The sequence below is a fragment of the Taeniopygia guttata genome, chromosome 30, assembly GCF_048771995.1.
Source record: "Taeniopygia guttata chromosome 30, bTaeGut7.mat, whole genome shotgun sequence".
In the NCBI taxonomy this organism is placed as follows: domain Eukaryota; kingdom Metazoa; phylum Chordata; class Aves; order Passeriformes; family Estrildidae; genus Taeniopygia; species Taeniopygia guttata.
In genome coordinates this window covers 3169762-3194866 of record NC_133055.1, presented here as the reverse complement: position 1 = coordinate 3194866, position 25105 = coordinate 3169762, and the positions used below count along the sequence as shown (strand labels likewise).

General features: G+C 55.1%; 2 protein-coding genes across 2 annotated transcripts in view; one reads left to right on the top strand and one right to left on the bottom strand.

Moving 5' to 3' along the window:
* LOC140680256 (uncharacterized) overlaps positions 1-25105 on the top strand; it is a 1118524-nt gene that overhangs the window by 34189 nt on the left and 1059230 nt on the right. The gene's annotated exons all lie outside the window — the stretch shown is intronic.
* LOC140680875 (uncharacterized) overlaps positions 17754-25105 on the bottom strand; it is a 490116-nt gene continuing 482764 nt past the window's right edge. The window contains exons 15-16 of the mRNA XM_072919759.1: positions 18678-18890; positions 17754-18593 (exon numbers count right to left, since the gene is read on the bottom strand). Of these exons, the coding sequence (XP_072775860.1) occupies positions 18236-18593; positions 18678-18890 (571 nt within the window). The 3' untranslated portion in view covers positions 17754-18235. The remainder of the gene's footprint in view (positions 18594-18677; positions 18891-25105) is intronic.

Here is a 25105-nt window from a genome sequence, read left to right as displayed (position 1 = left end):
AGGGAAAATAAACGGCCCTGAGAAGCAAAGCTCCGCATCTCGACTCCTTCTCTGCCCATGCGGGCTGGGAGAAAAGGACTTTTCACAATCTCGGGGCCATCTCGACCACCAGAAAACCGAGAGGGGGTCTCCACTCGTCCCAGTGCCCGGTGCGGGGGGGTCAGTGCTCGAGGGGGGTTTGGGGGCACTGAAGGGGGTGCGGGTGTGGTTTTTGGGGGGTCCCGGCACCACCCGGGGCAGGGTCAGTGCTCAGCAGCGGGGGCTGCCTGGGGACCCCCCCGGCCCCCAAATCACAGCCGGGTCTCCTGGAAGGCACTGAGGGGAGGCTCGTTCACCCCCCCACCCCCACCAGCGTCGCCACACGCCTTCCCAAAGTGTCCCCAAGTGCTCCCAAAGTGCCCTCAGAATGTCCCCGAGTCTCTGCCGAGGTGACACCGGCCTGATGACGGCCCAGTGGTGATGTTGCTCTGTGCACAGCAGCCTCGGGATGTCCTCCATGGCTCTTTAGCAACGCTCGGCCACTGCACAGCCACCGTGGCCAGGAGAGGGACAGAAGAAGAGGGTGTTGATGTCCCCAAGTGTCCCCAGCAGGTGACGCATGGCCAGGCGGGCACTGGCCTCCCACAGCTGCTCAGCCTCGGCCGCTGTTGCCACCAAGGCCGCACGGAAATCGGGACACCTCCATTGTCCCCTCCAGGGCAGCCTCGATATCCCTGAGCCTGCGCTGCAGCTCCTGGGGGAAGGCGGTGGCTTTGTCACACGCGGCCACCAAGTCCCCCAGCAGCCCCAGGTACAGCTCCAGCCTCTGTCCCCTCCCGGTGGCCGCATCCCTGCAGGCGTCGCGGAGCTCGGTGGCCGCCTTGGCCAGCCGGGCCCAGCTGTCCATGAGCCTGTCCAGCACACGCCTGGCGCTGGCCAGGGCTCTCACACAGGCCCAGGTGGTCCCTGGGGTGTCCCCGAGGTTGGCCAGGGTCCAGCCCAGGGAGGGGACAGGGCGGTGGCCCAGGGAGGGGACACGGTAGTGACGCAGGGCGTCCTGGAGGTGAAAGATCAAGGTCCCCACAGCCACCCGCAGGAACTCTGGGGACATGGCCAGCAGCACGTCCCTGTGCGGCCTGGCCACGGTGGCCATCACTTCTCTCAGGGTGGCCACCAGCTCGCCCAGTGTGGCCACCATGGCCACCATCGCCTCCAGCAGCTGGTGGGGGGACAGCTGGGGAGAGGACAGGAGAGGTGTCAGGGGCCTGGTGGCACTTGTGGCCTTCTACAGTGGCCCCTGTGCCCTCCTGTGGTCCCGTTTGTCCCCTCCCTGGAGGGCTCTGCTGTCCCCTCTGTCTCTTTTGTCACCCCCTCATCCCCCACATTCCCCCCCTGTCCCCTCCTGCCACCCTCGGTCCCCTCCAGCCCCCTGCCACCCCTGTGTTCTGCTGTCCCTTCTGCCACCCCTCTGTCCCCTCTGCCACCCCCGTGTCCCCCCTGTCTCCTCCTGCCCCCCCGCCGGGATTGTCGCACCTCGCGGGGCTCCATGGCCGCTGGGGACACTCCGGGGAGGGGACACGGCCGGGGACAGTTGGGGACACGTGGGAACGCGGCGCGGCCAGAGAGGGGGAAGAGGAAGAGGTGACGTCATCGCCCCGGCCCCGCCCCACCTTTGGCCGCTTTTGGGGGGTCCTGAGGAGATTTTGAGGAGGTCCTAGGTGAGCTTTCGGGGGTCCCAGGTGAGGGTTTGGGGTGTCCCAGGTGAGGTTTGGGGGGTCCCAGGTGAAGGTTGAGGGGTCCCAGGTGAGAATTCCCAAGGATTTGGGGTTTCCCAGCTGCCCAGGTGAGGTCTGGGGGTCCTAGGAGAAGTTTGGGCATCTCAGGTGAGAGTTTGGGGGGTTCCAGGTGAGGTTTGGGAGTCCCAGGTGAGGTTTGTGGGGTCCTGAGGAGATTTTGGAGGGGTGCAGGGGAGCTTTAGGGGGTCCCAGGTGAGAATTCCCAAAGATTTGGGGGTTCCCAGGTGAACACAGCTCGGGGGGGGCCGAGGAGGGAGGGCCTGGGGAGGTTTCGGGGTGTGTCCCATGGGTGGGGGAGGGGCGGTGAGGGAGGGTCCGGGGGAATTTGGGGGGAGCGGCAGGACGAACCCCCAGACACTGACCACGCCCTCTTTAGACCCCACCCCGTGTTTTGGCCCTGCCCCTTGCTGCTGGACACGCCTCCCGAGCGCCCTGCCCCTCCCAGTTCCCAGCTCAGGGTTCTGGCCCCGCCCCCTCCTGAAGCCCCACCCCAAATGAGCCTTGGCCCCGCCCCGGATAGATTTTTATCAATGGAAACCAAAAATCGACACAAATCGACCCAAAAATTCAAACCCAGGGGAGTGGGGGAGCAGGACCACACCTGTGATGTCACGAGGGAGGGGCCAGGTGGGATTTTGGGGGGCTCTAGGTGGGCTTTTGGGGGGTCCAAATGAGTTTGGGTAGTGCCAGATGTTCCTGGGTGGGTCCAAGTGGGTTTTGGGGGAGTCCTGGTTGGTTTTGGAGGTCCCAGGTGGATTTAGAGGGGGATCCAGGTGAGTTTTAGCGGGATCCCAGTGAGTTCTGGGGGGCCCAGTGAGTTTGGGGGGCGAGTCCAGCTGTCCCTGGGTGGGTCCAGGTGGGTTTTAGGTGGGTCCAGGTGGTTTTGTGCAGTCCCAGGTGTTATTTGGGGGGATCCAGGTGTTCCTGGGGGGTCCTGCTGTGTTCAGGAGGCATCCAGGTGTTCCTGGAGTGTGGTAGATAGGGACAGGCGAACGGAAGATCTCAGGATGTGACGGAAAGAAAGACCCTTCCCCCTTCTCCCCGCTTCACGTTATCTATTAACCCCAGAGCATGTAACCACACCTAACCCAGTAGTTTTCCACTCCTGACTAACCCTAGAGACCCTTCAACCCCCCTCTGACGTAGCAAAGTCCCCCAAGACTATTTAAACCCATGAGATAAGATAATAAATGCTTTTGACTGTCCACCACATTGGTGTCAGCATGTGTCGTTAGTCCGAGTAGCCCGGGTGAGGCCGGGCTGCCGTGCTGTCGCCTTGCAACCAGGTCGCCGTTGTCTCTCATAAAGGCAGCATATCTGCTGCCGAAACCCGGGAGAAGAGAAATTTGTTCGGGTAGCGGGAGTATACTTGGACAAGGACAGCGGCCACAGCGGTCAGACCGTATCTTGGCGCAGGGAGACGTCCCAGGACCCGCGAGCATCATGGACAGCATCGCCAGGGTCGTAAGTGTGAGTTATAAGCAATGGGGTATCGAGTGTAAGCTCAAAGACTTTTATCTTGCTATAGCAAGGCTGCTTGAGCTTGGGGCTATTGACCGCCCAGTGGATGTTTTACATGTGGGAATATGGGAAAAATGCACAGCCACGCTGGCCGAGGACACGAAATCCTCAGGCAGTGGCAAGAGCCTTAAAGCGTGGGGCAAAGTAGAGAAAGCCCTGCGCAGAGCAATAGAAGAGCAGGAGACATGGAGCGCGGCGCTTATGTGTTTATTAGTTAGACCCGGGCTCGGGGTGGGGGCGAGAGCGCAGACCGTCCCTGAGGACGATCCGCCCGGTAGCAGAGATCCGGGGGGGCCCGGCGCGTCACCTCCTTCCCCGGATCAGAGCCCAATCCCCGCCGCGGAAGCCCCCCGAAAAACCGCGGCTTCCCCGTCTGTCCCGCCGCCACCGGTCCGCGACCCGTTGCCGAAAGTGCAGCAGCGCGCGGAATGCTTTCGGCGAGGGCTGGCAGGGGAAGCCAGAGGCGCAGAAACCGCGGCTCAGGAAGAGACCCTACCCACGCCGCCACCTCACCCCTTTGAAAATGGCGCTGGCCGCCAAGGAGAGGGGCGTGAAAAGCTGGGAGCCGCGCGGTTTCAGGGACGCGCGTGCACGGGAGAAACAGGAGGAGAGCAGCAGAGGGCAGAGAGCCAATCGGCAGCTGCGCCTGAGGCTGCTACCATTTAAGGGAGAGACCTCCCCCTGCAGGAGGCAGGGCAAGCCGGGGGGGCGGGAGCGGTGCCACCCCCGTGGGGAGGAGCGAGCTTGGAGCCGGACAAAAAGGCACCAAGCCCTGGAAGTGCGCTGGCACTTGACTTCCGACTCGGAGCCCGGCAGCAGCTCCGCCAGCTCGGAAGAGCTGCCAGGAGCCGTCTGGAACTCCCAGACGGAGAAAACAGAGCCAACGCGATTTAAAACAAAACCAAGTAAAGCTCTAAGCCGCACCGGAAGACAACTACGATTTGAACCAGCCCAGTTTACCGACTGGGGAGAAATAAAAATAGCCTGTGCTGAATGGTCCCCAGCGGCTGCCATACAAGCCTTCTCGGTGAGGCTCACCGGCCCGGAGGGGAACCAACAAGGGGTATATACCCCGATAAACCCAAAAGATGTACAGTCAATTGTCAAAGCCATTGCAGAAAAAGGAATCAATTCGGCCTGTGGTAGGTAAGGGACAGGCGAACGGAAGATCACGGGATGTGACGGAAAGATAGACCCCTCCCCTTCTCCCTTGCCCCACGTTATCTATTAACCCCTGAAGCCCCAGAAGCATGTAGCCACACCTGCCCCGGTAACTTTCCACTCCCGACTAACCCCTGAGACCCCCCAACCCCCTCTCTGACGTAGCAAAGACCCCCAAGACTATTTAAACCCACGAGATGAGATAATAAACGCTTTCGATCGTCCACCACATTGGTGCCAGCGTCTTTATCGATAGCCCGAGCGGCCTGGAGAGGCTAGGCCGCCGTGCTGCCTCACCTGAACCAGGTCCCTCGTTGCCCTTTATAAAGGCAACATACTGGTGCCGAAACCCGGGAAAAAAGAGTGGAAAAAAAAAAGGAAAAATTCCCCCGGCGGACGGGATACACCTGGACGGGAGCAGCGGCCGGAACGGTCAAACCGTATCTTGGCGAGGGGAGATGTCCCCGGGACCCGCGAGCGTCATAGGCAGCGTCGCATGGGTCGTGAGTATGATTTGTGAGCAATGGAGTATCGAATTTAAGCTCAAGGACTTTTATCTTGCTATAGCAAGGCTGCTTGAGCCTGAGGCAACCGAATGCTCAGTGGATGCCATGCATCCGGGAATATGGGAACAGTGTACAGCCTCGCTGGCCGGGGAATCGAAATCCTCAGGCAGTGGCAAGAGCGTTACGGCACGGGGCAAGGTAGAAAAAACCCCGCGCAAGGCAATAGAAAAGCAAGAGACGCGGAGTGCAGCGCGTACGTGTTTATTAGTTAGACCCGGGCTCGGGACGGGGGCGGAAGCGCAGACCGTCCCTGGGGACAGTCCGCCCGGGAACGGAGACCCGGGGGGGCACAGCGTGACACCCCCTTCCCCGGATCAGAGCCCAGCCCGGCCCCGCCGCGGAGCTGAGCCCAGCCCGGCACAGGGGAGCGCTGCCGCCGGAGCCCGGAGCGGCGCGTTCCGAGCGGCGCAGCCCCGCTCCCGCCGGGACCCGGACCCGGCCGCGGCTCCGCGCCGCTTCCCCGCCAGCGCTCCGAGCGGAGCGGCGCCAAACCCTGCCGCGGAAAAACCCCAAAAAACCCCCGCCACAAAAAAACCCCGAGAAACCGCGGCTTCCTCCGTCCCGCCGCCGCCGACGGTCCGCGATCCGTTGTCAGAGATGCAGCGGCGCGCGGAGCGCTTCTGGCAGGAGCTGACAGGAGAAGCCAAAGTCGCGGAAGCCGCGGCTCAGGAAGAAGCCCCGGCCGCGTGGCCGCCCCAGCCCTTTGAAAATGGCGCCGGGTGCCGTAGAGGGGGGCGGGGCGCGGGTAATCTCGGCGTGAAAACTCAAAAACCGCGCGATTTCAGGGGCGCGCGTGCGCGGGAGAAACAGGCGGAGAGCGGCAGAGGGCAGAGAGCCAACCAGCGGCCGCGCCGGGCGCCGCCACCATATAAGGGAGAAACCACCCCCCGCGGGGGGCGCGGCGAGCCGGGGGGGCGGGAGCGGCGCCACCCCCACGGGGAGGAGCGAGCTCGGGGCCGGGCAAAACGGCGCGGAGCCCCGGAAGTGCCCTGGCATTTGACTTCCGGCGCAGAGCCTGGCGACAGCTCTACTGGCTCGGAGGAGCCGGCGGAGGCTGACCAGGACCCCAAAACAAAAGATACGAAACCAGCACAGTTTAAAACAAAACCAAATAGAGTTCTAAGCCGCACCGAAAAGTGGTCACATTACCCCTTGGAGCTGCGGGAGAGAAGGGCGTTTCGCCAAGGAATGCGGATCCCGGCCCCCGGACACACCGGGGGGGTGAGGGGGGGAGCGCGCGGGCGAACCCAGCCTCCCTGCACCGCAAATAACGGTGCCTGTGCCGCAGAGTCAGCAAGAGACGCCCCGATACGGGACCCCCGGGTGGCCCTAGCCATGAAAGTGGGGAGAAAGCCCCCGGGGATGTGTGGGACGTGCTGCCTCTGTGGCAGTCAGGACCCCCACGTGGTGAAACTATGAGAGCCACTGCTGCACACCCACTGCTGCCAGCCGAACCTGACCCTCAAAACAAAACTAATGAGAGGCTGTGAGTTCTGTTTGCAGGACACGCTGGTGAACCATCCCAGTGACACACACACCCCTGCTCCAGAAGGAGATGACAGACCACCAAACTGCCAGACAACACCTGAGAATCCCACGGTGGTGAGATCCGAACATACACAGTGTCTTTTTTCATGCAATTTTGCTGTTTAGAGGCTTGTGGCCAAGAAAACAAGCTAGCCCAAGCCACTACCCTCATCAGCTACTTAAGTGGGTCGTGCAACATCTATTAAGTAACAAGGTGCTCAAAAAAGTCACCATAATAAATACCCCATCCTTCGTGTTCCACATAGCCAGCCTGTTTAGAAGCTACCTTACTAACCCTAAATGAAACCAAATCAAACCTAACTAACCCCTATTAGTTTTGCTATGATGCTAAACCCACTTTTCTGCGAAGGCATTGCTTTAAATACCCCCTTCAGTTACTCCACAGCCAGTACCCCCCACCAGTGCAAGTAAGACACTCCCCGCAGAAAAATCACCCTGAGTCAAACCACAGGACAGGGCAGATGTTCTAGCAATGCAACCTTAGCAAAGCAGAAAGACAACTTCTGCACTAAAGTTGTCAAGCCTGACAGAAAAACCAACAAGTGAATAACCCCACCTGCATCTGGGCTGTGAGTTTGCCAGTGATCCAGAATAAATCCTTATATGTTCCTTGCCAAGTTTAATAACTCTATCGATTTCTGTGTTCAAGTTCTAATTGTTTCTAAGGTCCTACATCACTCAGACGAAAAGACATACCATCTTCTCAAAGAACCTAACAGACTCCACAAAAAGGAAATCATCACAAGTATAACCATCGCAATGCTGCTTAGCCTAGGAGCAGCTGGCACAGCCACGGGTATCTCAGCCATCGCAACCCAACAGCACGGACTCTCCCAGCTGCAAATGACCATCGACGAAGACCTGCAGAAGATCAAGAAAATCACCTCCTACCTAGAGAAATCAGTCTCTTCGCTTTCAGAAGTAGTTTTAAAAAATCTACCCAGATCTACTAAACCACCCTTTCCTTAACAAGTTGCAAGTTTGTACCTCACTCCAGTGCCTATACCTACGACTACCTCATTTTGTATGTGATAAGGAGGGGGGAGATGTGGTAGGTAAGGGACAGGCGAGCGGAAGATCACGGGGCGTGACGGAAAGATAGACCCCTCTCCCTCTCCCCCACGCTATCTATTGACCCCAGGAGCCTCAGAAGAATGCAGCCACACCTGCCCTGGTAAATTTCCACTACCCGACTAACTTCTGAGACCCCCAACCCCCCTCTGACGTAGCAAAAACCCCCAAAACTATTTAAACCCACGAGATAGGATAATAAACGCTTTTCAACCGTCTGCCACATTGGTGTATGCGTCTGTTGATTAGCCCGAGCAGCCCGGCTGAGACCAGGCTGCCGTGCTGCCATCTGAACCAGGTCCCTGGTTGTCCTTTATAAAGGCAACAGACCCCAGGCAGATATTCAATCATTTCCCCTTGGAATTGATCTCGCGAATTCCTTACCCTGGGAATTCTCCACCTAGTGCAGGGTGGAGATAAGGGATGCACATTTAAAGCAGTCTGTGGCCAGAATCCTGTCTCTGGTGCAATCTCTCCCCCAGGAAGCTGGGCTGGCACAGAGCCTGCCTTGGCACTTTGCTGTTGCCAACATCCAAGCAGGACATCGCCTCCTGCCTAAGGAGTGCAGAGCAGCACCACTGGTGGCCAAGTGGCAGCCCCGGAGATTTGCACTTCCCGCCTGCAGCAGGAGGATGGGAGGCCCCCACTGAGCCTGCACTGAAGGCAGCGCAGCAGCAGCCAGGGCTCCACAGCGGGGCAAGGCCCTGGGCCTGCCCACACATCCTCTGCTGAAATCCTCGGCCTGGCCGCCCTCCTTTGGCAGCTCCAGCCACCGGGGACAGCCCTTGCTGCCACTGCTGCAGCTTCAGCGCTCTCTGGGCCTGCCCTGCCACAGCTGCTGGGCAAGAGCACGGGACAATTCCACTCTGGCTCTCACTTACACTCACACACTGCCCTGCCTGCCATGGCATTGATGCAAAATACACCAGCTCATAGACTTTAACATTGTTAACCTTTGATTTCTCTACTCAGGCTTGCTTTGCCTTGGCCCCGGGGAAAGAAATGTTAAAGAATTTTTTAAGGGATGTTACACCACCCAATGGAGGTGAGTTTAACACCTCAACACACTGGGAATGGCCCAAAAGATACCCACAAAGATAACACCCAGCAGCAAAACATCAACCCCAGCAGCAAACAGCAACCAACACCTACCCCAGACACTGCCAGGGCTGCAGACACCTGGTCTGCAAAAGGCTGAGAAAGAAATCCAGCACTTCCCACCTCATCAACAGCTGAAGCAAAGAAATCTGCACAACTACAGAACATTAAACCAGTGGATTTAGATTGCTTTAGACTGTATTAAGTTAGGGAAAAATCAAGTAAAACCCACGTGTCATGGAACGATTTTCTCTGCACACCCGGGCTATGTGGGCATGGAATGATTTTTGTTGCACATCCTGGCCAGAATCAAGAAATGCCTTTACTCTAACAAAAAAAAATATTGGTGGAGTTTTTCTTTTTCCTGCAGCTTCAGTGCAAAGTATATAGGATGAGAATATTTTTTAAAATAATCCTACCTCTATATCGCTGGTTAGGTTTGGTCAGGGATGTGAGAATGGGTTTTTACTCTGAGAAGAATGAGAAAAAAATTAATGGCCTTGGAACTTTTTTGTGTGTTCTTGTTTCACTTTTAGCGATGCCAAAATTTTGGTCAGGGTTTTTTGACATTCACCTTTAGGCTGCATTTTGCAAAACTAGAAGAGATTTAAAGGTGCCCTTTTAACTCATAAACATTAAACAGAGGATTTGAAGGGGAAAAAAAACCAGCAGGTTTTAGGGGGGCACATGTGAGGCTGCTGAAGGCTGCTCTGGAAGAGAAGCTGCATTCCAGGCACCCAGGAGAGGAGCATTAGAAATGCAAATTAACACTGCTGGGGCAGAGTGGGGACAATGTACCTGGCTCTTCTTGCCTGGGGCAGGAATTGGCTGATTCCCTCTGCCCCTCACACCAAGCTCTGCCTGCTTGCACAGATGGAATCTGCATGGCTGAAGGCAGAGCCCATGGTGAGGATCTGACGCTGAAACAGAAATGGCTGAGGCTGCAAAGGGAAACAGCAAATGGAGAATGTTGTGAAAACTTCACTAAAATAAGGGGGGGATCATCCCCCTGCCCACTCCAACATCTACTGCCACTGTCTGTGCTGTACAGGGTGTATCAGAGCACTGGGGCTTTTGCTAGAACAAGTTCAGGGAAATTAGTTGGAATTCAAGTATTTGATGATGTATTTAGAAAAATGCGGTCAATTGATGCAGCCCCAGCTTGAGGGAGCACCCAAAAATGGGGAAAAGATGAAGAGCCACCAGAACAAATCCTACAACACCACAGACCAGCCCCTGGGAATCCAAACCAATTCATATCAGGAAGCAGAGAACCCATTTATCATTTCAATGGCATCATTAGATTAAAAGCTGCCCACAAAAGAAGAAGCACCCAGACAGCTCCAGCTCCTGACCTTCCTGCTGATCAATCCACTGAAAGAGGAACACAACATTTCACCAGGGGATGGGATCAGATTATCTGTGAGAAAAAAAAAAGGAAGTTTGTGCAAACCTAAATGGCTCAAACTGCTGTGGGCAAAGAGATGACAAGGAAAAAGTGCTGAGAAAGATAAAAAAGGAAAAAGGAGAGCAGTTTATGTATTGGTCCAAACATAAAAAGGATGGGAATGGGACACGCTTTCGTGGCTCCCCGGCAGACCAGGGGTTAAACGAATGCTGCTTCTCCTCTTCTGTGCTGCAGCAACTCTCATCTTTTTACCATGCTCCACACCTTGGCAGTGCAGCTCATCCAGCAGCTGAGCCAGGGGATGCAGGTGGCAGCCAGGCCTCCTGATCCACAAAGGGCCACAAAAGGACAGGGAATGAGGGCACCGAGAATAATCCCAAAACCAAAGAGGACCCGGGAAGAACAAAACAGAGTTGAGGAGTGAATCTGCCTGGAGATAGGGCCAGGCACTGGTAGATAAGCAAGTAACGGGGGAAACCATCAGTTCCAATAAATTTCACAAATTGACCCAGACAATTTCTCAAAGTCCCGCAAAACTCCCGAACTTCGAGGAGAAGAACAAAGGCTTAAGAGATCCAGGAATATCGGCTGGTATACAAAAGGAGGGTGCATATTAACGAGGACAGGCAGCAGGCGCATCGGGAAGTCTGAACCTTCCAAGGACCTCAGCCAGTGGGCAAAGGCAGAGGGAGATGCGGCCGGGAAAATGAGGATAAAAAGGAGGCTGCGGACTACAACCATGGCAGAGAGCGCACGGCAAATGCCCCACGGCGTCTCCCCCTGCTCGGCAATAAAGTCACTTTTACAGGACTCCTCGCTCTCCTCCGGCCACAGAAACCTCCGGCGACGGGAATTTCCCCGCACGCTCCCGGCCGCGGGGCAGCCCCCTCGGTCCTACCCACAGCAGCAGGTCCGAGCCAGCGCTGCTCCGGCAGCGGCTCCTGCCCAGGCCCCGGCGGGAAGGAGACCGCGGGCAGCCGCTCCCGCCGCGCCCTCAGCCCGGGGCCGGCACGGGCCGGACACGGCACCACCGACCCGCCGCAGCCCCCTGCCGCCCCCTCCGCCCGCAGCCAGCCCCGAGCCCCCGCAGAACCCAGCGCGGCTCCCACCTGCGCCGGGGCCGCCTCCGAGCTCCGCCGACGCCGCCTCACCGCGCTCCGGCCGCTGCCGCCGCTCCCGGGCCCGCACAGACGCTCCCGGCGCCAATGGCGCCGCTGCCCGCCCACGGCCGCCCTCAGCCCGCCGCCGGGGCCGTGCTGCGCCCCGCTCCCACCAATCAGCGCGCCGCAACCACGACTGACGGCACCAGCGGCCAATGGCAGCGAGCTCGGGGCGGGCTCTGCGCACGGCCCAGACTCGCCCCGCGCTCTCAGGGCCCCCCGCGCTGCGTGAGGGCAAAGCCGGAGATGAGGAACAGCCCCGGGACGGGCCCGGGCCCGAGGCGGGATTGAGCTGCCCACACAAACAAACTTCTCCGCACCTCCCGCCACGGCTTTCCCGGCCCTGCGCCTTCCGTGCCTCCGGCTCTGCGGGAAGCCCGGGAGCCTCCCTTCTCCTGCCCCTCATTAGTGCATCGGTGCTTCGCTTTGATTTCCCCCAAAAAGGGAAACCTGCCCAAAGCCCTGTGGGTGAGCGGGGGAGGGGAGAGATTTCTGTCAGAAAACTCCTAAGACTCAGAGCAGGATGAGGAGAAGTCAGTGCAGAGCCTTAAATGCAGCTTTCCCCACGCCTCCCTGCTCCCAGCTGCATCTCCTCCCCCGGCAGGGCAGGAGACAGGGAATGGGGCCATGCTCAGCTCATCCCCCGCGGCTTCTCCCTCTGCTCAGGGACAGGAGTCGTTCCCTGCTGCACCCTGCGCTCTCTCCCAGCCGAGACTTCTGCAGGAACTTCTCCGAGCCGAGTCCATCCCCTGGGGCACAGCCCCCTCCAAGTGCTGCAGCGTGGGTCACTGTGCCACGGGCTCGGTCCTGCCAGGCCAGGCTGCTCCAGCGGGGCCCCTCTGCCCACGGGGTCACAGCCTCCTCTCAGGCATCCCCGAGCTCCAGCCTGGCTCCTCCAGGGGCTGCAGGGGGATCTCTGCATCTCCACGGACCTGCAGGGAGATCTGTGCAGCCCCATTATAATATAAATTATGGAATAATTCGGGATTATGTAAAATATACATTAAGTCAGTTGTGCTAGTAGAAAAAGATTCTTAAAGTTTTAAAAGACCTGAAGACCCAGCCGGGAAAGACTGGAAACCACAGATGACAGAGAAAGAAAGACCTAATTTACAATTGAAAACACGGGGCTCCCTGCAGAGATGGGCACTTTCCGGGGATACTCCACCAGACGCCCAAGGTGAAAAATGCACATATGTTAGTTTGAATAGTAGTGCTGTATTAACATTTTAATCGTACTGTAAATGTAGTTGTGTAGTTAAATTGAAGCTTTAGTAGTTAAAATAGAAACTATGTATCTGGGTTTTCTTTTAAGGAATGACATACTCGCTTTGACATAACCATCACAGAACACCTAAATCTTCCAAAGAAGAGGAATTTATGGTTTTCTTGTCAGAAGAATCTAATTTCTTCAGGCCTTGCTCAGACTCGAAGAGGCCATGGGGATTAAAGGAAATAGTTGGCATATAACAGACAGAGTTTCTTGTTTTAAATAGAATGTATGCATAACCATGAAGGATATATGAATATGCAATAGTGTAGTTTTAGGGGTGATTCCTTTGTTCACAAGGTATGCTTGTTGTGGCCTAAGTGCCCCAGAGCATCTGGACATCCTTAATTCTTTGCTTTTTATTGTCTTGTAATTGTCCTATCTCTAAATTTTATTACTCTAATTCTATTACTATTTTAATAACCATGTTTTTATTATTAAAAATTTAACAGCCAAGTGATTGGCGTTTTTCACAATTATGGTAGCAAAGGATGGTTTATAACACCTCTCTGCCGGGGCCTTGGGAGAGTCAGGGTGAGGAAGACGGGTCCTGCCCTATTTAGGCAGCCTCGCTCTGTTCCCCTGGTGTGTGACCAGACACAGGTTATGATCTATGGGCAAAAGGAGACAATAAAACAAAGAAAAGGGAAAGCATTCCCTAAAACCACAGTAATTAGCCCCAAGACTAAAGTGTACACGAAGATCCAAGACCCAAGGACAAAGGATAGGTGAGTATTTGTTGGGATGGGGCGGATAAGGGGGGAATGAATGTGTGTGACAGAAGCTGCTGGGTATCCCAGACTTGCCAAGTGATTGCTGTAGTCTCTCATGCTGCTTTTCGTCTTTTTCATGTGAAAAACGGCCAGTAAAGAGACCAAGCGAGTGATAAAAAAAGAGAGAATCCCTCCCAGAGAAACTGGGACTGGATCTTAGGAAGAAGAGGAACCCCGTGGAGTGCCGGATTGAGGGATAAGAGTGCCCAAGAGCATCCAGGATTCAAACCTGCTGGGTTGAAGGATTAACATTCCAAGAGCGCTCAGGATGTAGATATGTAATGTAGACTGTTTGAAAGTAAAAAGTATCTTCTTGTTGTATGTGAGAGTTAGTGAAAAATAAAAGTGAGTAAATGTAGATGAATGGTAGTATATGTAATGTAGATTGTTTTTTATGAGCTTTTCTTTATCTCCTTGGAGAGAGTGTTAGAGTGTTTCCTGGCAGTCAAAAAGAGAGTATTGCAGAGAAAAATTCCTCACTTGCTGTCCTCCCCCTGCCCTCAACTCTATTCATATTTTGTCCATTCCCTCTTCAAAATACAGATTTGTAAAACTCATGCTCTGTGTCCTCAGATGGCCTTCCCAAATCAAACCTTGGCTTCGTTGCAAATTGCATTGCACTAACTAGCATTGCCTTAAATTTGTTTTGGTGCAGGCAGGGTCACTTTGGAAGTAAGTTGTTGTTTACTTTCTTCCTGCAACCTTTTCAAGCTTGTGAATGGAAAAATTGTGATAGCAAAATAAGTCTTTATTTTTGCACTGTCAGCTGTGAGTGGCTGGTAGCCTTGGTGGAGGGTGCCGTGAATTACAGGCCTGCAGAACACGCATAACAAAAGTAATTTACTTTGTAAGGAAGTTGAAAAAGGGGGGAGAGGTGATTGGCAGACTCACCTCTCCAGGATGTAGGATTAATGTTAGAAAGTGGACTGATATTGGAATGTGGCTGCTGAAATGTGAAGAGAGAAAATAAAAGAGAAAGAGAGAGAAAGGGAGAGAGAGAGAAAGTGAGCGAAGGGGAGAGAGAAATACACACCCAAGGTCCCCTCAGCCACAGCTATCTGTAAGTTCTCCCCCATTCCTGCTAGGCAGAGTGACAACAAGGAGGGGGGGAAGTGGGGAAGGACAGAGTTAAACCCAAGGCTGTGAACAGGACCACCAGTAGAGATAAGATCAAGGCAGAGATAGTGACTCTCACAAAGTGGTTTATTGTCTTAAGCAAGATTTCTTTTTTCTTTCTGATTGCTGTTGTTAAGAAGAGAAGGCTTTTGTTCTGAAGACTTAAAGTCTGTAAGACTAAAACAGTTAAATGTTACCCAAAATGTAAAAGACAAGAGATGTGATACATCTCATGTTAAAATTGGCCTGGTCTTTTTTATTTAACTAATTATAGCTCACAGGAAGAAGAATTGGTCTCTGCAGATAGTAACACAGCTGGATACAAGAAGAAGAAGTGGCTGTAGAAAAAGAGTTTAGTTAAACTCAGAAAATTTTAAAGAAAACTAATGGTAAAAGCTAATGCAGTATTGTTTTTCTTTTAACACTGTGTTATTAAGAAATCCTTTCCAGGTACCATTAAAGCAGCAATCCAAAACATGGAAAGAGGGTGAATTCACGCCAGCAAAACCAAAGGACTTGTGAAGAAACTTGAGGAATGGACTATCACATCTAAACCGGGTGATACCAAATTGACTTCCAACCAGGACTGGGTGGTAATGGTTTGGGAAGACACAAATGATCCAAGGCAGGTACAAAGAATAACACCTCACTGAGAAATAAGGCAAAGCTTGCATCACTGGTTCTAAGCCCGGCCTGACTAAACCCTGAGACGCCTCCGACACCTCCTTGGCAGAGGAACACTGCCACTTCAAACAGGAGGATCGGGAGTGTTTCAGTCAAAGAGTTCTTATAGCCTGGCCTCAGCCTGTGGCTTGTACTGGGAAGAAGGGAAATTGCCATCAGTACTGTACTGTATACTTTATTTGATTCATCCCAATACTGGACACGCTAGCTGGGTTACAAGTGAATGTTTAAATTATGAGAATAATTGGCATTGTAGTTCACAAAATCTATGTTCTCGTTGCAAGAAGTATTGAGTACTGAATCAATCCCTATACAGAAAGAACTCAAAAACTGAAGTAATAACTTTGTTTTGTGGATGGGAATTATTAGTGCCTGTGGACTGAGAGATACCTGAGGAACAGTGGGAAACCACAGTTAAGGAGTGTCGAAAAGGACTTGCCTAAAAAAATGAGTAAAAAGGAGTGACAAGGGAAACAGAGGGCAAGCCTGGACTGAGCACTGTACTCACCACCGAGAAGATCACACGTACCTGCTGTGGGAAGCAACCCCACAGGCAGGGGAGGTGGGGGTATAAGCCATGCCAGACCTCTGTCATTCCTGTTTCTGTCTCTCATTTGTTGTCTTTTCCCTTCTGAGATACCAGCAAGATCGTGTCCCAAATGCTACAGAAAGTATTACACGGAAAGGAACCAAAGTTCCTTTTTGTTACACACACCCATGTCAACAGCCACAGACCCACCCAAACTGAGTACCTGCAGGCAAAATGGGGAAAATATTGGATTACAAGGAACTTAGGAAAAAGTAGTAATACTTGGGGCATGGAATGTCCAAAAGGAGAGAGATGGATTTGTTTTACATTTGATCTTAGAAATATAGTCCAAGATTCGGTAAAGAGACAATTAGTAAAAAAAAAAAAAAAAAAAAAGGTAAAACAAGCACCGCAATATAGCTCTGTATTTACCCCAAATTATATACTGCATCGCATTATAGGACTCCAAGCAGTTATAGAGGAGATAACAAACAAAGCTGCTCAGGCACTGGAATTAATATTGAGTCAGCAAAGCCAAACTATAACTGCAGTGTATTAAAATAGGTTGGCTTTACGCTATTTATTGGCTAAAGAATGGGGTGTACAGATTGTTGAAAATAGATGAGGGCATCATCCTGGAATAAACAAAGGATATCAGAAAAAAATTATGAAAAATTATGACCCTGGTATCAGTCCAAAAACAACCAAAGGGAAAATAATGTTAAAAACTAACAGGTGGGGTAATGTATTGAGAATGGGATGGTGGAAGAAATTAGGATTCTTCCTTTTATGTGTTACAAGTGTTTTGATATTTCTTCTTTGTTTAATCCCATGTTTTATTTGATTACCAACAGAGTCCAAAGAATGCAAGAGGATAAGAAATATTGCTCAAGCCAAATGATTTATAAAGAATAATAGGAGAGATTGTGGCTTTTCGCAAGTGTTACAATGAATATTATATGTGTCATGTCAGAAAGTTTATGCTGTTCCATAGGATCTCAATTCCATATAATCCCAGTCCAGTTTGTCCCAGTCCATAGGATCCCAGTTCCATATTTGATCCCAATCTCTAATTGTTCCCTGTCCCTATTTGATCCCAGTCCCTATTTTATCCCAGACTATATTTGATCCCAGTCCGTATTTGATCGCAGTCCCTATTTGATCCCAGTCCGTATTTGATCCCAGTCTGTATTTGATCCCAGTCCGTATTTGATCCCAGTCCCTATTTGATCCCAGTCCGTATTTGATCCCAGTCCCTATTTTATCCCAGACTATATTTGATCGCAGTCCATAGGATCCCAATCCACATCAGATCCCAGTCTCTATTTGAACACAGTCCGTAGTTGATCCAGGTCTCCAGTTGATCCAAGTCCATATGATCTCAGTCCCATTTTGATCCCAGTCTGTAGGATCCCAGTCCCTATTTTATCCGAGTCCCTTGTTGATACCAGTCCATAGGATCCCAGTCCATATTTGATCCTTGTCCATATTTGATCCCAGTTCAGTTCATTCCAGTCTGTAGGGCCCCAGTCCCTAATTGATCCCCGTCCCTAGTTGATCCTAGACCACAGGATCTCAGTGCATATTTGATCCCAATCTCTGGTTGATCCCAGTCTATATGGCCCTGCACACATTCCAGAGGTCTGGAATTTCAGCTCTCAGCCAGGAAAAGACATTCCCTTTGCCCTCGAAGGCAAAGCTCTTGAGAAGGGGCTGAAAGCCAAGTGGAGCAAAATCCTACAGAGACATTTCCCTGCTGGCCTTCATAACTTCAGCTCCTGAACTAAGAAATAAAATAATAATTGGGAAATAAAATAATTAAAAAATCAGGGGTGGGTCATTGGGGGCAGAGGGGGCAATTAAATAAGAGGAGGATTCAATTAAATCAGGGAAGGATCTTTGGTGATCCCTGAGGAAATTAAGTTGGGGGAGGGTCTTTGGAGGTCCCTGGCTCAAGGGAGACACAGAGAGAGAAACAGAGCAGGCAAAGAGAGGTGGGAGGGAAAGGAGGACACAAACACAATCAGCTGAGAAGGTGGTGCCCTGAAAAACAGAACTGCCACGGACTGGAGATGAACGGCAAAGAAATCACTAAGTCTGTAAGTTTTATTTGCTATCAAATACATCCCAGCCACCCAGCTCCACACAATCCCCATCCCACCGTTCCAAATTGGGATCCCACTTCTCCCGATCTCCTCCCAAACCCATCTCACCCTGGCATCTGTGGATTCGAGTGAGTTTGGTGTGGGTTGTTTTTTTTTGAGGTGGGAACAAACAAATTGAAGAGGGATTGAGCCTTTATGTGTTAAAATTCAGTTGTTTTCAGTGGGATGTGAGTGGGTTTGAGGTGAAAGATTGATCCCTCTTGGCTTTTGGAGTGCAGAGAGATTGAGAAGAGAAAAAAATGAAGGTCAACACAAAAGGAGAAGCAGCCAGGTGTGTTCCCAACATGGATCACAGGGAATGTGGGTCACCAGGGCTGTGCCCAATGTGGGTCCTCCAGTGGGGGATGGAGTTTAGCTCTTCTCGCACTCGGGGCACTCACAGGGCTTCCCTTACCGGTGCCTCTGTTGGTGTTGGGTCAAGTGAGAGCTCTGTGAGAATCTCTTCCCACAGCGGGGACACTCGTAGGGCCTCTCCCCGGTGTGGATGCGGCGATGCTGGATGAGGGTGGAGTTCTGCCTGAATCCTTTCCCGCAATCGGGGCAGCGGAAGGGCCTCTCCTCCGTGTGAATCTGATAGTGCCGGAGGAGACAGGCGCTGGTCTGAAACCTCTTCCCACACTTGGAACACTCGTAGGGCCTCTCCCCAGTGTGGGTCCTCTGGTGCATGATCAGGTGGGAGCTCCGGCTGAAGCTCTTCCCACACTCCCCACACTCGTAGGGCCTCTCCCCAGTGTGGATGCGCCGGTGCCTGATGAGGTTGGAGTTCTGCCTGAATCCCTTCCCGCAGTCGGGGCAGCAGAAGGGCCTCTCCTCTGTGTGAACCCGATAGTGCTGGAGGAGATCGGAGCTGCTCTGAAACCGCTTCCCACACTTGGAACACTCGTAGGGCCTCTCCCCAGTGTGGATCCTCTGGTGCCTGCTCAGGTTGGACCTCTGGCTGAAGCTCTTCCCACACTTCCCACACTCGTAGGGCCTCTCCCCAGTGTGGATCCTCTGGTGCATGATCAGGCTGGAGCTCCGGCTGAAGCTCTTCCCACACTCCGAGTACTTGTGGGGCTTCTCCCCATCATGGAGCTGCTCAGGGACCCCCGGCTCCGTGCTCTGGCTCCATCTCCGGCCGCCTCCCCGGCCCAGGGTGGGTCTTTCCCCCTCAGATCCCCGTGATCTGCGTTTGCAGCCCCTCCTTGTGCGGGATCTCCGGGGCTTTTCCTCCCCGTCGGGTTCCTGCGCTGTGGAGCTGCTCAAAACGGCCTCTCCCACCAGGTTCTGCCGTGGGGATTTGTCCTCCCTGCTCTCCATCCTCAGCTCCTGCTCTGGGGGAGGAAGGACAAGGAGAGGCTCTTCCTCTTCCTCGCAGCCTCCCAGGGGCTGGGAATGGGAAATCCTGGTTTGGGGAAAACAAGGGATCAGCACGTTGAGTTTGAAGCTCCCTCTGTCCCAGTCCATCTCTACAAGTCCCTGGCCACCTGGGCTCCATAAAAACCTCCCAAACACCGAGATCCAGCCCTGAAAAAGCCTCCCGGGAGTTCCCCGTTCCTGCTGCCTCCCCTTTGCTGTTCGGGGCTCCCCCCTGTCCCAGCTGCTGGGGTCACGCTTGGATTGGGGGTCCCCCTTCTCCTCGCTGCCCACCCTCCCCAGGCTGCCGGGAGTCCCAGCAATCCCAAAAGCTCCCCGCTCTTGGCTCTCCCCATTCAGGGGTGCCGGGGCTGTTTGGGCTCCCGGGCTCCCTTCTCCCCCTCTTCCCTGCTCTGGGCTGAAGGGGCTCCAAGGAGTCCCCCCAAGGGGACTTTTCCGCTCAGCTTCGCAGTTCTTCCTTCTCCAAACATCTCCCCAAAAAACCCAACCCAGGCACCCCCCAGGAGACCTGGCCCGAGCTCCCCCTCCCCGCTCACCTGCGGGATGGGGGGCGATGATCCCACAGGTGGGGGCTGCCAATTCAGGCAGGGCTGACCGCGCGCTTCTCTCTGCTCTGCTCGATCCGCCTTTAAACCTCCTCTTCCTCTTCCTGCCGCCCCTCCTCTTCCATCCCCCCTCCTCCTCCTCCTCCTCTTCGTTATCCCCACCTCCTTCTCCTCTTCCATCCCTCCTCTTCCATACCCCCTCCTCCTCCCCCTCCCCATCCCCACCTCCCGCTCCTCCTTCATCCCTGCCCTTCCCTCCCTCCTCCTCCTCCCCCAGCAGCAGCAACACCCTCGGTTCCCGTTCCCGCAGCCCCGGCAGCCCGCGGCAGGAGCAGGGATGGAGCCGGGACAGGTCGGGATCGGCAGCGCGGGGCTCTCGGCTGCTCCCAGCCGCTGTTCCAGGGGGGAACCCGGCCCGGGCCAAAGGAGAGGCAAACTGGGGAAACTGGGGGCTGCACATCCAAACTGGGGCTGCCTGGGGACCCTGCCTGGGCACTGCCGGCCCTTGGGGCTCCTCTCAGGAGATCAGGAGGGGGGAACGCACAGAGGGCTCGGGGATGCCAGGAGTGGCAGCACTGGGAAGGACTGGTTTGTACTGGGATTGTACTGGAATCATACTGGGAGCAGCTGGGCCCATGCCAGGGCAGACTGCAGTCACCCCGAGGGAGACTGGGATCGTACTGGGATCATACTGACACAGAGTAGGAGCCTACGGGGGCAACTGAGACCATGCTGGGGGCAAATGGGATATACTGGGAGTGACTGGGAGCAGCTGTGAGCAACTGAGATCATGCTAGGAGCAACTGGGAGGAACTGGGAGTCACTGGGTGCCTGCTGGGGATGACTGGAAACGACTGGGCTTATACTGGGATCATGCTGGAGGTGACTGGGATCATACTGGCAGTGAGTGCCACGACACTGAGGCTGACTGGGAGCGGTTGTGAGCAAATGGGATCGCGCTGGAAGGAACTGGGAGTGAGTGGGAATATGCTGGAAGGAACGGGGGGACACTGTGAGAGACTGGGAGGGACAGTGAGGGTGAAAGGGGCAACTGGAACCATGTGGAGCACAACTGGTTCATATTGGCACTGACTGGGAGCACACTGGCGTCATCTCTGGATCATACTGGGAGGGACTGGACTAATACTGGGAGTGTCTGAGAGTGACTGGGAACACACCATGCACAGCATCCCTGTACTGGGGGTGACTGGGAGCAACTTGGAGCACTCTGGGAGCAAATGGCATCATACTGGGATTGACTGGGTTGATGTAGCTGGAGGCAACTGGGACCATACTGTGAGTGATTGGAAGTTACTGGGATTATACTGGGACCATACTGGGAGTGCTGGCATGTGACAAGGATCATACTGGAGGTTACTGGGCTCATACTGGTGATGAAAGGGAGCAACTGGGATCCCACTTTGGGCTACTGGGAGCAACTGAGAAAAACTGGGATCATGCTGCAAGTAAACTGGAGGAATTGGGAATGACTGGATGCAGGCTGGAGACAACTGGGACATACTGGGCATGACTGAGATCATACTGGGATAACAAGCACCTTACTGGGATCACTGGGAGTGTCTGGGAATGACCACAGAGATGCTGAAGGCAACTGGGATTTACTGGGGATGTCTGTAACCTTACTGGGGTGACTGGGAACACACTGGGAACAACGGGGACCATGCTGGGGAGAACTGAGAGCGAGTGGAAGTGAGTGGGTCTACGCCGGGGACAACTGGGCATGACTGGGACCATGCTGGGAGCAACTGGGATCATATGGGGAGTGATGGGGTTGATACAAGGGACAACTGGGGGCAACTGGGATCACACTGGGGAGAACAGGAAGCAACTGAAAGCATGCTGGAGGCAACTGGGATCCTACCGGATCTTACTTGGAGCAACTGGGATCAGGCTGGAAGCAATTGAGGACAACTGGAGTGACTGGGAACATGGTGGGAGCAACTGGGATACACTGGGAGAGACTGAAACCACAGTGGGGTTAAATGGGAACAACTGGAACCACAGTGGATGATAATGGGAGCAGCTGTACCCATGCTGGATTCATACTGGGATCCTACTGGAACTGGCTGGCATCATACTGGGAATGACTGGAAGTGTGCTGGCTGTGACTGGAACCATGCTGGAGGTGACTGGGAGCAACTGGGTCCACACTGGGAGTGACAGGGAGTCATTCTGGGCAGGTCTGGAATCATACTGGGAGTGACTGGAACCATACTGGGGGGGACTGGGTGCAGCTGGGATCATCCTGGGAGCCACTGGGATTCCAGCAGGTGTGAATGGATCCTGGCTGGGGGTCACTGGGAGCTACTGGGCCCATGTTGGGAGGAAAATCTGGACCCATTGGAAGCAACTGGGACCAACTGGAAGGTACTGGAACCGTGCTGAGGGGACTGAGACCACAAATGGGGAAACTGGGTTCATACTGGGAGCGACTGGGACCACACTTTGGGCAACTTCCAGAAACTGGGATCATGCTGGAGGCAACTAGGAGTAACTGGGAAACACTGCGATCATTCTGAGGTCACCAGAACCTTATTGGGCCAACTCGAATATACTGGGAGTGTCTGTGACCATACTGGGGGGACTGGAACCACACTGGGGACAGCTGAGAGTGAGTGGGACCATGCTGAGTGGGACTGGGACTATTCTAGGGACACCTGGGATCATACTGGGAGGAACTGGGAACAACTGCAACTATTCTGGCAGCAACTGGGATCATACTGGGATCACAGTGGGAGCAGCCAGGTCCATGCTGGGTGAGACTGGGAGGAGCCAGGTCCATGGAGGGTGACAGGAATCATACTAGGATTGACTGGGAGTGGCTGTGAACAACTGGAATCATGCTGAAAGTAAGTGGGAGGAAGTGGGAGGGACTGGGAGTATGCTGGGAGTGACTGGGATATACTGGGAGAGACTGGGAGTCATAGGGATCATACTGGTGGTTACTGGGGTCATGTTGGCATTGACAGGGAGCAGCTGGGATCACACTGGGGGGCACTGGCATCATACTGGGAGTGACTGGGATCATACTAGGATTACAGTGGGTGCCAAGGGACCCTGACTGGGGGTTACTGGGAGCTGCCAGGCCCATGCTGGGAGCCAAATGCACACACACTGAGAGCAACTGGGAGCAACTGGGAATGACAGGAGTCATGCAGGTAACAACTGGGATGTACTGGCAGTGACTGGGATAAAACTGGGGGCAGCTGAACCATGCTGAGGTAACTGGGAGTGCCTGGCAAAGACTCTGGGAATGTTCCAGGCAACTGGGATGTACTGGGAGTACCTAAGAACATGCAGGTGGTGACTGGGACCACACTGGGAGCCACTGGGAATGTGCTGGGGGCAACTGGGACCATGCTGGGGGCAAGTGTGAGTGACTGGGGCCCTGCTGGGGCAGACTGGGATCATACTGGACTCATATTGGGATCATACTGGGAGTGACTGGGACTATACTAGGAGCAACTGGGAGAAGTGGGAACACACTGGAGAAAAGTGGGAGCAACTGGGACTTGCTGAGGGCAAATAGCGTCATAATGGGGAATGACTGAGAATGACTGGGCTCATCCTGGGAGAAACAGGGATCCTGCAGGGAGTGAGGGGAAGTGACCAGGGTGATACTGGGACTGACTGGGCTCATCCTGGGAGTGCCCAGGAAACTGGAAGCACACAGGGGTACGAACTGGGCACCTGCTGGGAGCAGCCCCTGGCGGCCCCAGTACCCCCGAACCCCTTTCCCGGCCATGCCGCCCCTCCAGCCCCAGCACCCCCATTGCCGGGTGCCGGCACTGCCAGGGGTCCCCCCTCTCGGGGTCCCCGCTGGGGCTCCTGGGGCTCTCGTCTCTCTGCGCTCCCGCCCAGGGAAGCCGCGGCTCTCCCGGGGCTCCCCAAATCCGGGGTCCCCCCGCCGCTCCCGCCGCTCCCGCGCGGTCCCCACGCGGCCCCGGCAGAGCTCGGAGGGCCCGGCCGGGAAGCCCAACCCGCACCGCGGGGGGACCCGCATCCCCCCGGCCCCGCCGGGGCTCTGCCGCCACCCGCACCGGGACCCCCCAAAAACACCTCCCGGGGACCCCCGATGTCCCCCCGAGGGCAGCTGCAGCTCGGCCTTGGAGCCCCGCCAGCTCCAAACATCCCCCCAAAAACCCCAAACCCAGGGAGCCCCGGGATATTTGGGGCCAGCTCCCCCTCCCCGGGCACCTGCGGGATGGGGGCGACGCTCTCGGGGTGCTGCGAGTTCAGACAGAGCCGGAGCCCCGCGGTTCATCCTCCCCGCTCCTCCTGCTGCTCCCGCTGCCGCTCCGCCTCTTCCTCCCTCCTCCTCCTCCTCCCCGCAGCCGCGGGAGGGGCGGGGATGGAGCCGGGACAGGTCGGAACGCAGAGAGGGGTGGGGGGATGCCAGGAGTGACTGGGCTGTACTGGGATCATACTGGGAGCAGCTCCTGGGTGACTGATCCTACTGGGATCATACTGGGATCCTATTGGGAGTGAGGAGGAGCAGCGCGGTGGCTCCAGCGCTGGGGCTGGGGGCGCTCCTGGCGGGCGAGGGGGAAGTGGGACCCCGGCACCGAGACCCTGAATCGCCATTGCCGGCACCGGGACACCCCCTGCTCCCCTTATCCCGCACAGGGACCCCCCTGAATCCCCCATTTCCGGACATCAGGGCCCTCTGCTCCCCTTTTCCCTGCTCCCAGCCTCTAGATTTCCCGTGTGCCTGATCCTGGAACGCCTTGGAACACCTTGGACCCCCATTCCTGCCTTTCCCAGCCCCCAGCCCCACCTTTGCCATAAACCAGAGACCCTCTGAACTTCCCCTTCCCAAACACCCCGGGTGTCCCCACCCTGGTACCCCTTTTTGGGAAACCCTGGACTCCCCTTTCCTGGGCTCAAGGACCCCTGGAACTCCCTTCTACCTCTCCATCCCTGCCCCCCCATTTCCGTGACCCTGAGACCCCCCTGCACCCCCATTCCTGAGAACCAAGACACCCTTTTACCCCTTTGCCCGGCACTGAGACCCCCCTGCACCCCCTTATCCGGCACCAACTCAACATGTTCCCATCCCACACCTCTCCCAGCCCCCAGCCCCACCCTTTTCCCTGACCTGGGATCCCTGGGCCCCCATTCCTTCCTTTCCCAGCTCCCAGCTCCTCCTTTCCTCACACTCAGGAGCCCTGGCACCCCCTTTCTTGGGCACAGGATTCCCTGGACACCCCATCCCAGCTCTCCCAGTCCCTGCACCCCCTTTCCTTGGCTCTCAGCCCCTGAACCTCCTTCCCAGCTCTGCCATCTCTTCATGTCCCCCCTTTCCTTGGCCTGTGGACCCCCTGGATCCCCAAACTCT